Below are 17,188 nucleotides of genomic sequence, written 5' to 3'. Positions count from 1 at the left end.
CCGTCTTTTTCAGCTTAGTTTTTTCAAGCTGGAATGATGTTTTTCTCTCACAACAAATCAGCCGGAACAATATTTCGGCTTGTTTTTCAGCGAAGCGAACGGGGACCTTAAACCCGGGGCCCCAATGAACCCACTTCCCTATAAAACCCTGGCCCAGGAGGCGGCGCAACGACAATGCGCGTCTGGGCCGGCCCAAATACATAATGACAGGCTAGGACAACGATTCGGTCCCCGACCGGAAGGCCTGGCCAAGGTGGGACCGAAGTCCGGCTCCGACCTCCTTCTCCGACCGAGGATACGCCAGACCCCTGTTCGCTGCTCTTTCCCGACCGACACGGTCAGGGACCAACTGGGAACAAATGACCAGGGGACGCCCGCTCGGTGAGGGCCCAGGGATCTGGCGGAGCAGATAAGGTAAGGCGCTCAAGTCAACCGCAATACCAAGAATCGTACCCTGCCATGCCCTGCGCATCTGCAGGACGGTGCCACCAGGCCATGCCAGACGGGCACTACAACGTTCGAGACACGTCAGAGCACAAACAGTATTGTAGGCACCGACGTTTGCCGTACCAGACGAACACGGTAGAGCCTGCCAGATGTGTCCGAACATAAATAGTATTGTGGGCGCCGACGACCGTCTCGTACCCTGACAGCGTAGGCAACAAGACTAGGTAGCACACGTACACACTTTCTCTCTTTCTCTCTGACTTGTAAGACCATCTCTTTCAACTATAAAAGGGGATGCGCTCTCTCGGGAAAAAGAAGCTAGCCGATTCGAGGACTCAACGACCTGAGGACCAGAACAACTCAATAGCTCTAGAACTCGACAGCTACACAGAGCATACGCTCCAATACTTAGCGCACGTTAGAGCACCCGTTACTCTGGCCCATTCGGTTCAGAGTCCGACCGGGCCTCTGACACCTCCCTTCTCATTCCTACTCAGTTTGTAACCCCACAGCAAACTTCGAGCACCTAGGGCTCAGGAATAAAGTCACCGACCAACTGAAACAGGACGTAGGGCACGTTGCCTGAATCAGTATAAATCCCGTGTCATTGAGTGCTAGGCCACATCCGATCACAACGCACGGCAAAACTACAAATATTTACTTGTTGGTCACTTTTCGCACCAACACAAATCTTCATAAACAAAAGAGCCCATCAATCTCTTATTTGGATAGAGTCACACATGACAAATTGAAAAGGGTAAGAAGATAATCAAATTTTCATAGGTTTCATAACCTAAAAACTATAAACCTAAAAAGGAACATATTAGTAGTCACGTCGTTTATCGTCACTTGATTGAAATCTAACAGTTCAACTAGCAGCAATATTCATCGTTTTCTTTATGACCTCTTCGATAACGTCACAAGTTCACAACCCTCTTTTCTACACACGTTAGGCTTGTTTCCTCTCATCGTTGGTGGCGAGGCTACTGCTGGATCTACAGATGCCATTTTCTCCATACAAACATGGCATTGTCATTATAAGTTTCAAAATATTGGATTAGAAGGAAGTAGTGCAACAAAATGTAACTAATTCGATAAGTTCGGAAGAAAGCCCCTATTGTTAATGATAATTATCGCTATTGCTCTACTTTGACATAGGATCACATCACCATTCTTCCATTGAGTTCAGAATGCTTGCCCTAGGGCCTCCTTACTTGGAGGTAGGAAAAGTTAGCCTATAATCAGCCTGTTCGCTTGTTGGTTTCAGCCAGCCCAAATCAGCCAGCCAACAGTGTTTTTCTCTCACAATAAACCAACACCAACCAGTCCAAACCAGCCCAAAAACCAACCAACGAACAGGCCAAATACCAGTCACCATGATAATGCTTGTCCTAGGGCCTCCTTACTTGGAGGTAGGAAAAGTTCGTCATAGCAGAAAAAGTGTTTCTCTAAAATCCTAAGTAAAGCTTTGCAAAAGTAGGAATTTCTAAAGAAATAAGTCTTGCTTAGAAGAAAAGGCAATTTGATTGTTGTAAAGCTAGAGGAAAACTCATTCTCAAGTATCCATCTGATATATGTCTACTATCCATAGCTGGTTGCATCTCTCTATTATCTCGTCAGTCGTCACTCTACTATCCATAGCTGGTTGCTCCTAGAACCTCATTCTATACTTGTCGGGATCGAATTCTCCACGATCACGAAATGCAAAATGTCATGGAGCTAGAAGCTCCTAAATCGCAGCCGAATCTAGGAGACGCGCATAAAAATCATGACAACTCTAACAAAATCCTGCGTCATTGCGTGAACACAGCATCACGTGTTCGGCTACAAAAGGCCAAAGGGCCCAGGTGTCAGACTCATCCACCCGCCGATCCACGGCATCACTCATCCGCCACATCCGCACAGGCGCAAATCCTTAAGCTCACCCAGGAACGAGCTCCCCGTCTTCCTCCCCACCACATCCCCTCCGCTCCGCTCCGCCCACCAAAGCAAAAGCAACCCACAGCCCGAGTCCCCCCAATTTCCCTTCTCATCCCCGGCGACGTCCCCACGCCCGCCGCCCCGCCGAGATCGACGTCCTCTGCGCCGCTACGCTGCCCCTCCCGTGCCCCACGCCACCTCCCCAGCTCCCCCGTACCGTCGCCCGCGCCGAACCCTCGCCATTCCGCGCCGCGAGGTATCCGCCCCACTGTACCTCTAGTGTTAATGCTTTTCGGGGGTGCGGTGGTGTGGCGCACGCGCGCGCAAGAGGGTGTGTGTAAATAGTCTACTAGGGGCAGAGCATGGGGGCGGGTTCGAAGAGGCGGGCCACCGGGGCTCAAAACCCTAGCCTCGAGTCCGACGAGGAGGAGGCGCGGCGGGTCAAGGAGGAGCTTGCCGACGACCTCAACGGATACCCTGCGGAGGAGGAGGAGGAGGACGAGGTTGTCGTGGAGGACGATGAGGTGGTCATCCCCTCCGACGACGAGGAGGACGGTGGCGGCGGGGACATCGTCTTCGTCCCCAACACGCTGGAGGAGGCCCTCGTGCCGCGGGTGGGCATGGTGTTCGACTTCTGTCGACGAGGCCTTCGCGCTATACAAGGCCTACGCCTACCGCACGGGGTTCCATGCCGTGCGCCGCACTTGCCACAACTACGAGGGGCAACGCTACCGCTCCACCTTCACCTGCACTTACGGCGGCAAATCTGGGACGGGCGCTGCCCCATCTGACGTCACAGGTACCCGCTACCCACTCCGCAGCAAGCGGGGGTCGGCTGCCAAGGAGAAGAAGTCTCGCCGTGGCACCACCACCGAGAAGACGGGATGTAAGGCGATGCTGATCATCCGGGACAAGCGGGTGGATGGAAGGTGGAAGGTGGAGTCTGTCGAATTGGAGCATAACCATCCTTGTACTCCAGATATGGTGAGGTTCTTAAAGGCGTACAGGGAGATGCCTGAGTCAGCAAAGAAGAAGGCCAAGATTACCGATGAGATGGATGAGATGGTGGAGAAGTCGCTGAGCGAGATTGCTGAGACAAGGAAGTTCCCGACACGACCCAAGAGGGGTGCTAGCGTTGGGGCTGCTGTTGGTAGCCAGAGGTTTAGTAGGCTCGAGAGTTTTGTGCAGCGTTTTGGGGAGGATGACCTCAATTTACTCAAGAAGTTCATTGAGAAGATGCAACACAGGAAACCGAACTTTATCCACAGCTGGGATCTTGATCGGGAAAGTCATGTGAAGAATTTCTTTTGGACTGATTCTAGGGCCCAGGCGCAATACCGCTACTTTGGCGATGTCATTACACTTGACGTGATGTATTTACAGCACTCACGCGCCAGCCTCCCATTAGCCACACTCCTTGGGGTGAACAACCATGGCCACCTTGTGCTTCTTGGCTGTGGTCTCCTGTCCGGCGACAGCAGGGAGAACTATGTTTGGTTGTTGAAGAGGTGGTTGAGCTGTATGAATGGCAAATCGCCAGAAGCGATCACAACCGGCTATTCAGATGTCATCGCAGAGGCCGTGGCTGAGGTGTTTCCAAATGCAAGGCACCGCTTCTGCTTTTGGCATATCTTGAAGAAGCTACATGAAAACGTGGGACGCACACATGAGAAAGAGGCAATTTCCTCAAGGTTCAAGGAGGTTGTATATGATAGCGTCACTCTTACCGACTTTGAAAAAGAGTGGGGAGCAATGGTCGACCAGTATAATCTCAAAGACAACGAGTGGTTCTCTGCTTTGTACAGCTGTCGGAAGCAGTGGGCACCTGGGTATGTCAATCATTCATTCTGGGCTGGCACCTCTGCTATCAGGAAGGCTGAAAAAACTGATCCATACTTTGATAGTGTTGTGAGTAAAACCACCCTTTCAGTTTTCCTTGAGCAATACGAGACTACTCTGAAAGAGAAGTTGGAAAGGGAAGCATATGATGATTTGCGCTCATACTATTCTAGACTCATTTTGTTGTCGGGATTGCCCTTTGAGGAGCAGCTTGTGGAGCTCTACACAGTAACCATGTTTCAAACGTTCCAAGATGAGATTAAGCAATTGATGCATGTTATTTGTAAAGAGGTAGACAGAAGTGGGAACTCAATTACTTACATGGTCAGTGAGTTAATACAGGGAAAGAAGGTTGACTATACAGTTGTTTACGACAATTCTGACAAGGATGTTTGGTGCATTTGTCGCTCCTTTCCCTCGAGGGGTATTCTTTGCAGCCATGCTCTGGCTGTTCTGAAGCAAGAGAATGTACTGATGCTGCCGTCAAAGTACATCCTGAACCGCTGGAGGAAGGATTTTAGGATACTTAATTCATCTGCAAATGCTAATTTTATGGAATCAGATAGGAATCTGGGTATTTATGATGACCTCTATTTTCGTGGCCATGAGTATTTTGAAGATGTCATTGACATTGGAGCAAGAGAACCTGAGCTGAAGGAGTTTGTGTTGTCAGCCATGAAGGAAGCAAAGGACAGACTGATTAGGCCTGATCACAGCCAGCAAGTTGATCAACGGGTTGATGTAAATATGACTGTGACTGGTCAGGTGTCTGCAGATACAAGAGTTGATATGAACATGGCATCACACACCTCAGCTCTGATTCAGGGGGATAGAAGGGTTGATGTGGACATAGCACCAAATGCGCCAGCCTTAGTCCATGGTGATACCACGACATCAAATGCCACTGCCCTGATTCATAGGGACAGAAGAGTAGAGATGAAAATGCCAACGACTCACCTTATTCATGGAGAGGGAAGACTTGACATGAACATGGCATCTCCTCACTTGATGCAGAGGGAAAGGAGAGTGGACATGAACATGGCGTCACCTCACCTGATACAGGGGGACAGAAGAGTTGATATGAACTTGGCATCACCCCATTTTATACACAGTGACAGAAGAGTTGATATGAACCTGGCATCTCCGCATTTGATACATGTGGACAGAAGGGTTGATATGAACATGGCATCCCCTCACCTGATGCAGGGCGACGCCAGAGTGGATATGAATATGGTATCAACTTCTCAGAATGGGATGCACACTTTTGATTTGGTGAATATAAACCTGGAGAGTGGCTCTTTGCCGATGGCCGCAACAGATTTTATGCAAATGCATCCACACCCAGCAGTTTACCATCCCAAACAACTTCTTGATATGAGAGATCAGGTGATGGATGCAAATAAGAGACCAAATATGGAAACTAACACTTATTTTATAGGAGGTGGCATGCATGTGGGGTAGTTTGATTGTCTACTTCTGTAATCCTTTATGTTCGGAATTCAGAGAGGGCATCCTTCCTTTACATCAACATGTAATCATGTATGTTCTTAGAGCTGGCAGTACAACTAAACAGCTAGGCTTTAGTATTGCAGATCAGACTTGACTGTTGATAGCTCTATTGTAACCTGTTACCTTTTTAGCAGTTGTAGCAAGCTGGATGCCCATTATCTTGTGCATAATGAATTACCCGTCTTATCATCTTGTTAGCAATTTGGAAGTGAGACGCCTTTAGTTGCAAGATTCTGCTGACATTTCTTGTTTCTTTTGTTGACTGATGATATATTTTTGCTGCATGCCTATCTTGCAACCTGTTTCTTATGGTTAGTGCATGTGTAATTTGATCTGCCATTTTACATTTATTGAGCCCATAATCTGTGCATGGGAAATGAAATATTATTTTTTGTTTACTATGATTATGCAACTTGATAGTCTGTTGGCAGTCTGTTATAAGTTGACTGGCTTCTCTCTCTCTTTCTTGGTAATGTGTTTCTTTTGAGACAATTGGTGAAAGATCAGGAAAGGGAAATTTTGGCTGTAGCTGTGTTACAACAAGATGTACCTTGTTAATTTTTATTGTTCAGAGATGGTGATTTTTACAGCTCTCCGTTGCACATAAAGGCTCTAGATCATCAGTGGACATGTCCTATTATTGCTTGTTGCTGATTGCTTTCTTTTTAATGAGCTGTGAGGCAATAGTTGCCCTGTTTATATTGACATACCACTTTTGATCCATTTCCAGTTAATATCGACTGCAGTTTTCCATGTTTGGTTAAAACTATTGTCCTGGACTCCTTTGGTTTAAACAAGTTGAATGTATTATGATGTACTTGATCTCTTGTTGGTTCCTTTTGGGATTTTTTCGAAATCCCATTGAAACTTTCTTGTCAATTTGTGTTCTTCTATCGATTGAGGTTGCAGCAAGATAGAAATGGATGATCATCGTTGTGACATGCACTGCTAAGGGCTAATTTGGAAGCAAGGGGAGGCACACCCAGGGATGGAAAACCCCCTCCATGAAGAACTAAATTCCATGAAGAACTAATATTATTCAAATTATTTCCTCATGGATTTCTCACTCTAGAAAAAGTCAGGGATCCCAAGGGGATTTGAGTTTCCAAATTAGCCCTAAACGGGCTCCATCAATCTGTGAAAGTATTCCCATTCCAAGTGGGCTGTCCCTTGAGGTAAGCCACTTAGAGGCTGAAGCAAGGTACTGCGAGCTGAACCATTATGCCACAAAGATTATGGGAACCTAGAAGTCTTCGTAAGTTTTTTTTTTCCTGCAGTACAAAACCAACTACATGCGAGTGCTGACTCCAATGTTGCTTGGTATTCAGGATTCCAGGTGTCTCTTGGTATGACAAAACTGTCCATTCATTGAGAAGTGTAATTCAAACATCCTTTTTTGCAAGTATGTATCATTAAACTTGATTGAAATTCAAACCATTCTATTTTTTCAAGAAGGATTACAAAAGGATCACCTTCTTTGTCATGATGGATGAATTTACATCTTAACAAGAACAATACTTTCTAAGGCTCTAAGCATACCATCTAATAGCTTGGATGTAGCAATTTTGGGAATATTTTTATTCTTTTTATTAGGACGGGAACATTTATTCCTTTTTGCCTGCTTGCCTACACAGAGAAGGTTTCACCTTCTCCCAACTGATCTTACTTCCTATGAACCAATATTAATCAGATCAGACATGTCACGAACATGCAGCTTCAACCGCAAGGCTTTTTGTGACCCCTGTGCATGGATTTCCAAAGTAAGTCGATGACACTGGCACGCTGCAGCTGCTCACTCCGATGCAAGCCTGCAGAGTCCCAGTAACACTATCAGCAACCCATAAGAATCAGTTGATACATTGAGACATGAGAATGGAGCAGCTTGTAGTTACCTCCTGAACAACTGAGAGAGCCTGAGTGCTGCTGCATTCGCCGTGGCTGTAGCTTCCACATGTGCCGCTCGGTGTCCCAAAGCTTGCAAACTTGATGCTGCTGATGACCTTGGCCATCTTTTGGGCATTCCAGGCGAAGTGCAGGTCCATATCTCTGCATCGTCTGTTGAGAAGAATTCCAACTATCAATTTGGGCTGGATGTGCCTCTGATACTTGTGCGCACACACTTCCTGTCTGCCTTATCACAAAGGATATCTTGCTTGGGTCACCACCAAATTGCTCGAAAAGGACTAGATCATTGCTGCCTGGTTGGAGAAACGAACGGGGAACATGGTACCTGTTTAACAAGGTAAAAATCCAATTAATCAATAGTCATTCAGTTCCTGCAGTTGCTATATTGTTGTGCAACATCAGAACACGCTGCTAAAGTGCTCAGCGTCACAGTGTGCACGCTTTATGTGCCATAGTTTAAAGGGCGTACCCAGTGCTGGAGAAGGGTGTTAGTGGCAAGCCTTATCCTCACCTGTGCATTGCGAGGAGACCGCGACTCGAACCCGGGACCTTTTGGTCACAGGCGGTAAGACTCTACCGCTTGCACCAGGTCCGCCCTTCCTTATGTGCCATAGTTTCAGTACTTAAAATCTAGCAGGGTGTAAATCTTCAGAAATGTAAATTGCTATTAAGACCTATATGTTACAGACAGATCTGGACATATAAAATTGGATGAAATACTAGGACTGGCTTTGCATGTAGGGAACAAAAGGAACTAATGAAAATATTATAGAGCATACTGGGGGGTGGGGTGGGGTGGGGATGTGGAAGTCTTACAAAGTCTGTGATGGCTGGCCACACTTCTTGAGGCATTTGTTTGAATTGTAGTTTCCTCTGTAGTTGCACGAGTTGACACAGCCACTCTGTGGAGCCAGATTTGTTGGCCAGTATCGACCAATGCTCTGTCCGTTCACCCATGCTTCGCCTTTCCCCATTCCCGTGAAGTCAATTGCAACAGGATCATCACCAGCAGGAGGCGTGAACTTGGTCTGTGTTTGGAGACTTGCAGTGAGCACATCAACCCAAGGCAATTCTAGGGAAATGGGTTAGCCAAACAAATAGAATGTATATATCTTGTCTTTTAAGCCCATACTGGGTATGTTCAAATGCCGTATATGGATTGGTTCCTTGGTCAGATGATCATACATTCATACTGACCTTGTACCAAATCAGTGGTTGATTGATTGGATAAGCATTGGCTGAGACCCATTCTGGTGAGGCTTCTGAAGGATCATATAGGTGCAAATCTTCTCCTCTGAGTCCAATCTGATCAAATTATGATTAATAAATGTGAATCACGATGCATCTTTGGTCAAATGGAGCTCAAAGTAGAGTTTAGGCTACCTGGTATGTCCATTCTGCAGAAGACAGATCAAGCGCACCATTTGTTCCACTCAGCTTTACTGGCCCAGTAATTCCAGCACCTACCAGGTCGAAGAATGCACCATAATTCTGTATGAACAGTGAAGGCGAGGGTAAATTTATGTTATAAATCTGTTACAGCAAGTCACATATTGCAAAATGGAGTGGCATATTTCATGTTTTCCATAGTGAAGGTTATTTACCGACAGCCCAACTGTTGCACTTAGAAGATCTATTTTGTTCTTCCCAGGTACAAGTTCAATTGGTTTCTGCCATGAGATGAGTGAGCTGCTTGCACTACCTTGTGCACTTCCTGGCAAGATTTTAGCACATATATCTCAGAACACAAATTTGATTTATGCATGAAAGACCCATGTTAAGAAAATCAGAACCACAATTAAATGACAGATGAAGGAATTGGTGCTATCTTCTCGAGCAGTACCTGCAATTTTACCATTGATGTAGACCTGAAGAACATGTCCAAGTGAGTTGACAACCAGATTGGACTGGCTGCCATTTAGATAGGGTTCATCACCTTTAACTGTGAAGCTGCACAAATTACATTAGTAGCACAACGGTTAGTAAAAATTTGTTTTGTCAGTGTACATTACCATATGCATAATTGCAATAAGGCATGTACCTTGTTGAGTACCAGAGGAAATCACTGGCATCGGCTGTGGTGTTTATCTGCTCCATCAGTCCAGCCTTTGTCAGTGCATTGTCCTTTGTGATACCTACAGGCTCTATGGCATAGCTCCAGCCAGATACGGCCAGTTCTGGCGTGATGAATGAGCCATCTGATGCCAGGTTGCTCGATTCCAAGTATCTCATTTCTAAACTCGTCACTTGAGAATTGATCTGCAATTTGTAGCCACGTATATCTGAATCAGATTAATGGTCAATCTTTCTTTCCCAACACAAGTGCAAGGAACTTATGTGTAAATTGTAATTATATGTACCTGAGCTGTGTTAAGTACCACATTCTTGCAGTCAGGAAGGATGCTGACAGACCACGCAGGGAGCCTGTACATCCTCCCATTGAAGGTGACGGTTTTATCAGATTGACCATCTATGTTGGCAAGGAATGCTGCGCAAACTGAACCAGTCTTGTATACCGCTGCCTGAAGATAGAAGAATGCAGACATCGTTTTATAGGGACCAGACAATGAAGGTAAATATTTTCTTCAGAACAAAATTTGCTACATTTCTGCAATGCTGCTGAACGTTTACTTGTTTTGTCGTCTCAAAGACACTTTTTGTTGAAAAATGAAGATGCTTTTTGTAAAGGAGGACATACCTCAGCATTTGGACCTAGAGAAGTGTATGACGGATCAGTTGCTATGAGCGCTGGTTCGCAGAGCTTTATGGCCTTGTGCACATCCCTCAAGTGCCCCCACTTTGGCTGCCTGACTAGTCCTGAATCATCACAATATTGAAATGGGGGGCAAATAAATCAACAGCGATTTTTTGTGTGGGGTGGAGTGATAAAATATGTCTCCTTGATCCTTCATCCATGCTAACGTGACATACTGACATGTCGTGATCGCCTAACATAAAAATTTGTTACGGTATTGTTATGGCCAAACATTTATTTTGCCCCGTGAAAATGTCTTCCTCACGTGGGTGGGTGGGTGGGAGTAGTTAAGGCATCGTACACAAGGATTTCAACAAGACCTTTTTTAGTATATAGATGATGAAATATTCTACCTGAAGTGTCATAACACTGCTGCAGCAGTAGCGTCAAAGGGACCATACATGTTGAAAGAGGTTCACGAGCTCAAAACAAAGGCAGGCCTGCCGAGGCAAACCGAAAGCTTCTTTAGTTCTTACCATACTCGTCGATGGGGGCATCGTAGTCGTAGCTCGTAGCGATGAAGGGTCCCCCTGAGCTGCGGTCGAGGTTGGTCCCTCCATGGTACTGCAACGACAAGATTCAGAGTTAGAAATGCTGCAGCAGGAGTGCAGGGCCGACTGGCAGCATCGATGGACGATGTGTGCCTCGTGCATTTTGGAGCCAAGCAGGCTGGCACAGCAGCTGTCATGCTGAAATGGGAGGGCAAATATCTTGCACGGTGCAGCGCAGGAGAAAAAAAGGTTACCATGTAGTAGTTCTGGAAGGTGCCGCCGCGCTGGTAGAACCTGGCGACGGCGAAGGCCAGGTCCTCGACGGGGCGGTAGGGGACGGCGCCGCCAAACGAGAGGAACCAGCCGCTCCAGTTCTCGGTCCACATCTTGGGCTTGGCGGCGGAGTTGGGCGTGAACTGGTCGCAGTAGAAGCCGTTGCAGGTGTTGATCTGCATTCACACCCCCGGCGGTGGTCAGGCGGGCCAATCCATCCATCTCAAAAAGAGGAGGCGGTCGGTGACTGAAGCAGAGGCATGATCGGGCGAGGCGAGGGGTGAAGAAGTCACGTACGAGGGGGTCCGGCGCGTCGGTCTGCTGGCACATGACCCAGGGCACGCCGGTGTCGAGCGAGACGGCCATCCCGGCCGCCCACCGCATGTACGCCTTCCCGGGCGCCCCGTACGCCGAGTCGATGTTGCCGTACTCGTTCTCGATCTGCCACGCCGTGCCGAGGGGCCGGGTCAGGACTCACTCAGGACACACACGGCAGGCAATGCAATCAAGCACGGGACGACCTGGGACAGGATGATGGGCCCGCCCTGCGACGCGTAGAGCCCCGCCCCCTTCATGGTGTCCACCACCTTGGCGGTGAAGCGCTGCATCTCCGTCTTGAAAGGCTCGTTGTCGGTGCGGAACTTGATGCCGGGGATGAAGTGCAGCCACAGCGGGAAGCCTCTGCAGCAAGCACGCACGCATCCATGGGTTTTTTTTCAGTTCATTTTCATGAAGATGATGAGGTGAAGACCTGACAGCTGCTGACCCGTAGTTCCACTCGGCGCAGACGTAGGGCCCGATGCGGAGGTGCACGTAGAGGCCGGCGTCGGCGACGGCCTTGACGAACGCGGCCAGGTCCTTGCGGCCCTCGAAGTCGTACTGCCATGTCGGTAACCTCTTTGCCGTCAGACTTGGTGTAGTGTAGGTAATACTAACCCTTTGTAAAAGAAAGCAATAACAGCACGACACGAGAAGCAAAGACGCCAGGAGGAGCAGGTAATAGTAGAAGAGAATAAAGCATAGATAGGGTGCAGAGGAAGCAAACGCCAACACCGCCCGCCCTTTGACAGACGGCGATGATGGCATGGCAGTACGGCAGGAGCATAATAAGATGATTAGGAAAAGTAAATAGACTGATGGAGAAGATATTACTGTAGAGAAGAATAAAAGCACTGAGACTAATTTGTACGTGCCTGTCCCCGGACGGGCTCGTGGATGTCCCAGAAGACGTAGGTCTCGATGACGTCCAGGCCGCCGTCCTTGGCCTTCTGGATGATCCCCGGCCACATCTGCCGACGACATGCCATGCCAGCGTCAGTACGTATCTCGCTTGCCAAGAACAGAGGAAGGAGCGTGCTTGCTGGCGCTGGGAGGAGAGCGTGAAATAAAGAGAGGAGGAAGAATGCGCACGTCGGGTGTGCTCCGTGGATAGTGGATGGAGCCGGAGACGAGCACGCGCCGCACGCCGTCGATGACCAGCGCGCGGTGGTCGTACGTCACGTTGGTCGCCCGCGTGCCGCCCGCGAGGCAGAGCAGCAGCAGCAGCGCCGGCGCCGCCGCGCCCGCAGGAAGAAGCCTCGCGGTGGCCGCCATTGCCTTGCCGCCCGCGGGACAAGGGAAGGAGAGGAGAGGTGAGGAAACGAACAAAGACCACCGCCTCCGCCGGGACTTGGCGCGTTCGGTGTACTAGCTAAAGGCAAAGCTCGCACCGCCCGGGTATTAGTAGTAGCTGGAGCCTGGAGGTGGAGTGAGCGCGGGGAGGAGTTGCTCGCGCTCGGTGGTGACTGGTGGGGGGGCGGCACGCCAGGGAAAGGAAAAAAAGAAAACTCCCCGCGCGGGGGCCTGGCCTGGATGGACGGAGTGACCGGCCGGCCACGGGACGGAGCACTGTACTGCTAGCTCCTGCTGCCGCAGCGACCGATCCGGATCCGGATCCGATCCGATCGCTTTCTGGCGTTGTTTCTTTGCCGCGCGGCGTGTTGTGGCGGTGGACGACGTGGAAGATGGGCTGGAGCTGGATGCTATATGGCTATGCTTCTCTTGAGCGTGCCTAGCCGCTGCGCCGGCGCCGCGGTTAAAAACGGGTTGTTTGTTTGGGGCTTGGGGGTCGAGATCTCTCCCGGCTTTCAGCTTTCCTTCTCCTGCCCCGGCGTCTGGGCTGGGCAAGCAAAAAGAGGGCCTGCAGCTGCTACTTGCAAGCAACAGCAAATGGAGGCTGCCGCTGTATGGGATGGAGCAAGGCGAAATCACTCACTCCGCTGCTGCGCCGGCGAGAAGAAATGGAGCGAGGCTGCCAGCCAAGGAGGGGCAGTACAAAGTTAACGGTGGCGCGTGCGATGGTTGGGTGGTACACACGGCGTGGGTGCCCCAGTAATGCTGCCACATTGGCCGCTCCCCGCCCGCATGTGCCGTCCGCATTGGTGTGGCCAGTGGCCGCCTCGCGCGTTCGCAAGAATAAACAAATTGGTTTGAAAATGGGAAGAGAAAAGGCTACTACCCCTCGCGGTCGCGCTCTCGGCTCGGTGTGCCTGCCGCCGGCCGCGAGTGGTCGACGACAGACAGGGTCGTGAGCCGTGACCGACCGGCGTTGTCGCTTGTCTCTATACCTTGCTCTGCTCTGCAGAGGTCTACTGCGCTAGCACTAGCTGTGGCCCTGTGCTCTTAAATCCGGCTTAATCCGTATCTTTTTTTTATTCGGAACAGTATTTTTCTCTCACAAATTCCCTTCAAATCATCCAAATTCCTTCAGAATTCCTCCTCCGAGCGAACAGACCCTGTATTTGAGGAGTAAAGTAAATAAATGGTTAGAGAACCGGACGGCGCTGTCGCTTCCGGCTCGCTCTCGCCTAGCTACTACTAGCAGTAGTGACGCGTATCATACGCTGCACCGCTGCTAGTGTTGACAGACAGCTGTGGCACGACGACCCCGGCCTCATCTTTGTCTGCCCTGCCTGCCTCATCGCAGTAGCTTTCGTCTGGGGTCTGAACTTGGCCGGAGTAAACGACCCCGGAGTAAAAAGGAGGGTAGGTTGTTATTAGGGCGATGGCAAATGGTGGCCGCGACGTACGAAAGCAAGGGCACACCGCAAGCACTCCTGCCGTCAAGTCAGGTCAGGGGAAAGAAAGAAACGAAACGAAACGAAAGTGGCCTCTGAATTGTGGCACGTCCACAGGCCCGGGCAGTGACGGATCCAGGATGAGATCAGGAGGGGGCTAAGTAATGGACATGTTGATTGATAATGAAGATTTAATGATAATTTATGCTTGATGCTACAGTAATTTAACAAGGAATTAAGGTTCCCAGGGGGGGCTGCAGCCCCCCCCCCCCAGCCCCCCCCCTGGATCCGCCAATGGGCCCGGGGGAAGAAGAATGATAGCGGAAGGTCCGACACGAGAGTACGACTTGGTGCTTTCATTGTCCGTACCCACGCAAATTACTTGCCCTACAATATTACTCGTAGTATATAGGAGTACTATGTACTAATTGTGGATGTGGATTTGGCTATCTGGGCCACTGCACCTTTGGGATGCTTCTTTTGTACCAAAGGTTCTTCTTTCACACACAAAACGGTTTAACAGTTCTCTTAACTTCTTAAGATAGAAAGTTGCGTCGTCATATCGCAAACATGTATATAAAAGAGAAAAGTGTGACCGACTTTGAAATAAATAGACGGTTTTTTTCTATTAAGGAGATAGTAGACATCTAAATTAAATTTGAGTTGGAGAGGACTCAAACCAAGATAGTTAGATGACACAGCTCGTACTTATTTGATGCTTTTTCCGTCGGCACTTGTGTCTCTTTTCATGGGAATCCTATGATGCAACTGCTACTCTCACCAAAGCAGTACTTGAATTTCAAGACGCTGCGTATCATAAACCGAAAACGCGAACTTCCATGAACTTCTGTGACGTACTACACACACCTGGTTCGCTGATTCAGAGTACAAATGTGAGTGTGCTACGATATTCGATTGCACTAGGAAAGGAAATGCTCCAACTTTCTGATCTCTTATCTAACTATAAATTGAAAGAAAAACGAAAAGGTACTCGCTCGATCTCACTACTCATCACTAGTCAAAAGCATGCCTTGTATTGTAGGAGTGGTATTGATCAGTGGCTATGTGTATCTTGTCCCCGTCCATCGCGTTGACCTGTCCGGAACTAGCTCTGACCCGTCCATCACGTTCACGGTGGCCACAGGACGTGTCTGCCTGCCTGTCTGTCTGTCTGTCTGTCCGAGAACTGAGAATGGCGGCACCGAATCCTAACCCACTGAAGCTCTGCTTGGCTCCAGGGTCAAATGGCACCACGTCCTCGTGCCAGAAACCGAGGAACGGCCGCGAACCGTGGTGGTTGCAGCCGCAGCTCCCAACGAAAGTTACTAGTGATGGCGGTCGGTGCTCGTTGCTGCCAGTAATAGACACATTCCATTCCATAAGTACGTCTGAAACACCACACGCTGAACCGTATCCACGTCTCTTCTTCTCTTGATTGTTTACCAACGCGTTTAATTTAGTTTTCTGATTAGCCTTATCATCAACTAGACTAGATAGCTGGGCTGGGTACGGAGGTTCGGGCGTACGTGGAAGCTGGGGCAAGACTCGATTAGTCGCGTGGGTTGGATCAGACTATCAGAGTAGACACCACACCACAGGGCTTTTGCTTGGAAGGGTTAGCAAGCCAAGCACGGACAGGGCTTAGCCACCAGGTCGGTCGAAAACACTCCCTTTCTCGGCAGGTCGTTTCGCACGATTGCACGAACGAGAGCAGCATCTATCCGCATCCCAGACGAATCCGGCAAAAGCGGATGAGCACGGCGAGCGCGCGGGTGACGCGGACACATGCATGCTTGTTTGCAAGATCATCCGGGGCGCCGCGACGCCGACACGGATGGGGCCGCCCGGGGGACCGTGACGGCCGATGGCAGGCAGTGCCGTAGCACGGCACGGGGCTGAGGGCTGAGGCTTAGCGTCCCTTGGAGGCCGCGCGACAGGACCAGCGCCGCACGGGCACGCCCCACGCCCGTTCCACTGCGTGACGGATTCGCAGCGCCGTGCGCCGAAATGGCGACCGTGACGGCATCTGACTCGCGATCGACCACCTCTCTCTTTTCGCGATGAAATGGGACGCCGAAAGGCTTATAGGCCACATTCGTTGCGTCCTCGTGTTCTTCAGTGGGCGTCGCTGAAAACACTGCCGCTGCCGCTGCCGCACCACCACTGCTGCCTGATGAGGCCACGAGCGGACGAATGAATGGATGACCAGAGAAGAAAGAGAGAGAGAGAGAGAGAGGAGAGAGAAAAAGGCATGGCCAGATCATTGAAGGCGACAGACGAGATCGCTTTGGTGGCCATGTCGCAGAAGGTATCAGAACGATATCTGAATCTGAAGGGGAGAAAAAAAAAAGAGGGACAAAACATCCGGTGTCATTGCAATTTGCACATATACATTAGAGACATTATTACCTCCGTCCGTCGCTTTTACTAGTATATTTATCTAGTTTTGGAGTGCAAGAGATGCAGTCTTCTAGACAAGAAAGCAATGTGCGAGCATATGCCTATCGTTGAGCTATCTTGTCGCTGAAGATGCCACTGTTCCTAAAGCCGAATTCCACGATGATAAGGACAACAGTGACACTCGTCAAACGCAATCTGCATTCGACGAAGCGCTGGAGATTCGAGCACAGATCACAGAGGATCACAGTGCCCAAGCAGACGTAGTTAACACAAATTGCAACGATCAACGAAAGGAAACCACTCCTTTGTGACTTATCATTGGTGGGTAGGCGCGAAAAGTAGCTGACCAAAACGGACACCATTTGCGTGGCAACTACTATTGTCTATCCTCTAGCATCCACAGTGCCTGCTTGTTAGTAAAATACAAGATGCTCTCAGAGGGCAGATGATTTGGGGGAGGACATCCTTCCCTGTGACCGAAGCCTGTGCAATGTACCTACTGCAACTAGGCGTCAACATCGGCATCAGGACATGCTACACATGCAGCACGACTGCCTGCCACAACGCGTGTTTAGTTCGCACCCTAAATCTTA

At 49.4% G+C, this 17,188-nt stretch overlaps 1 protein-coding gene and 1 pseudogene across 1 annotated transcript; one reads left to right on the top strand and one right to left on the bottom strand.

The window, feature by feature from the left end:
- Positions 1-2,387: 2,387 nt before the first annotated feature.
- Positions 2,388-5,944, top strand: LOC136534335 (protein FAR1-RELATED SEQUENCE 6-like; annotated as a pseudogene).
- Positions 5,945-7,137: 1,193 nt separating this feature from the next.
- LOC136534345 (beta-galactosidase 6-like) lies at positions 7,138-13,500 on the bottom strand. Its single transcript, XM_066526802.1, is given in 18 exon segments — positions 7,138-7,523; positions 7,608-7,718; positions 7,720-7,945; positions 8,437-8,648; positions 8,818-8,925; positions 9,004-9,111; positions 9,225-9,334; positions 9,464-9,570; positions 9,662-9,879; positions 9,981-10,142; positions 10,319-10,437; positions 10,852-10,939; positions 11,121-11,315; positions 11,437-11,580; positions 11,661-11,820; positions 11,906-12,018; positions 12,333-12,428; positions 12,550-13,500. Coding segments are annotated over 18 exon segments (2,568 nt in total). The 5' UTR covers positions 12,733-13,500; the 3' UTR covers positions 7,138-7,415.
- Between the last annotated feature and the right edge of the window lie 3,688 nt (positions 13,501-17,188).

The sequence above is a fragment of the Miscanthus floridulus genome, chromosome 2, assembly GCF_019320115.1.
Source record: "Miscanthus floridulus cultivar M001 chromosome 2, ASM1932011v1, whole genome shotgun sequence".
Taxonomy (NCBI): Eukaryota; Viridiplantae; Streptophyta; class Magnoliopsida; order Poales; family Poaceae; genus Miscanthus; species Miscanthus floridulus.
This window is presented reverse-complemented; position numbering and strand designations above follow the sequence as displayed.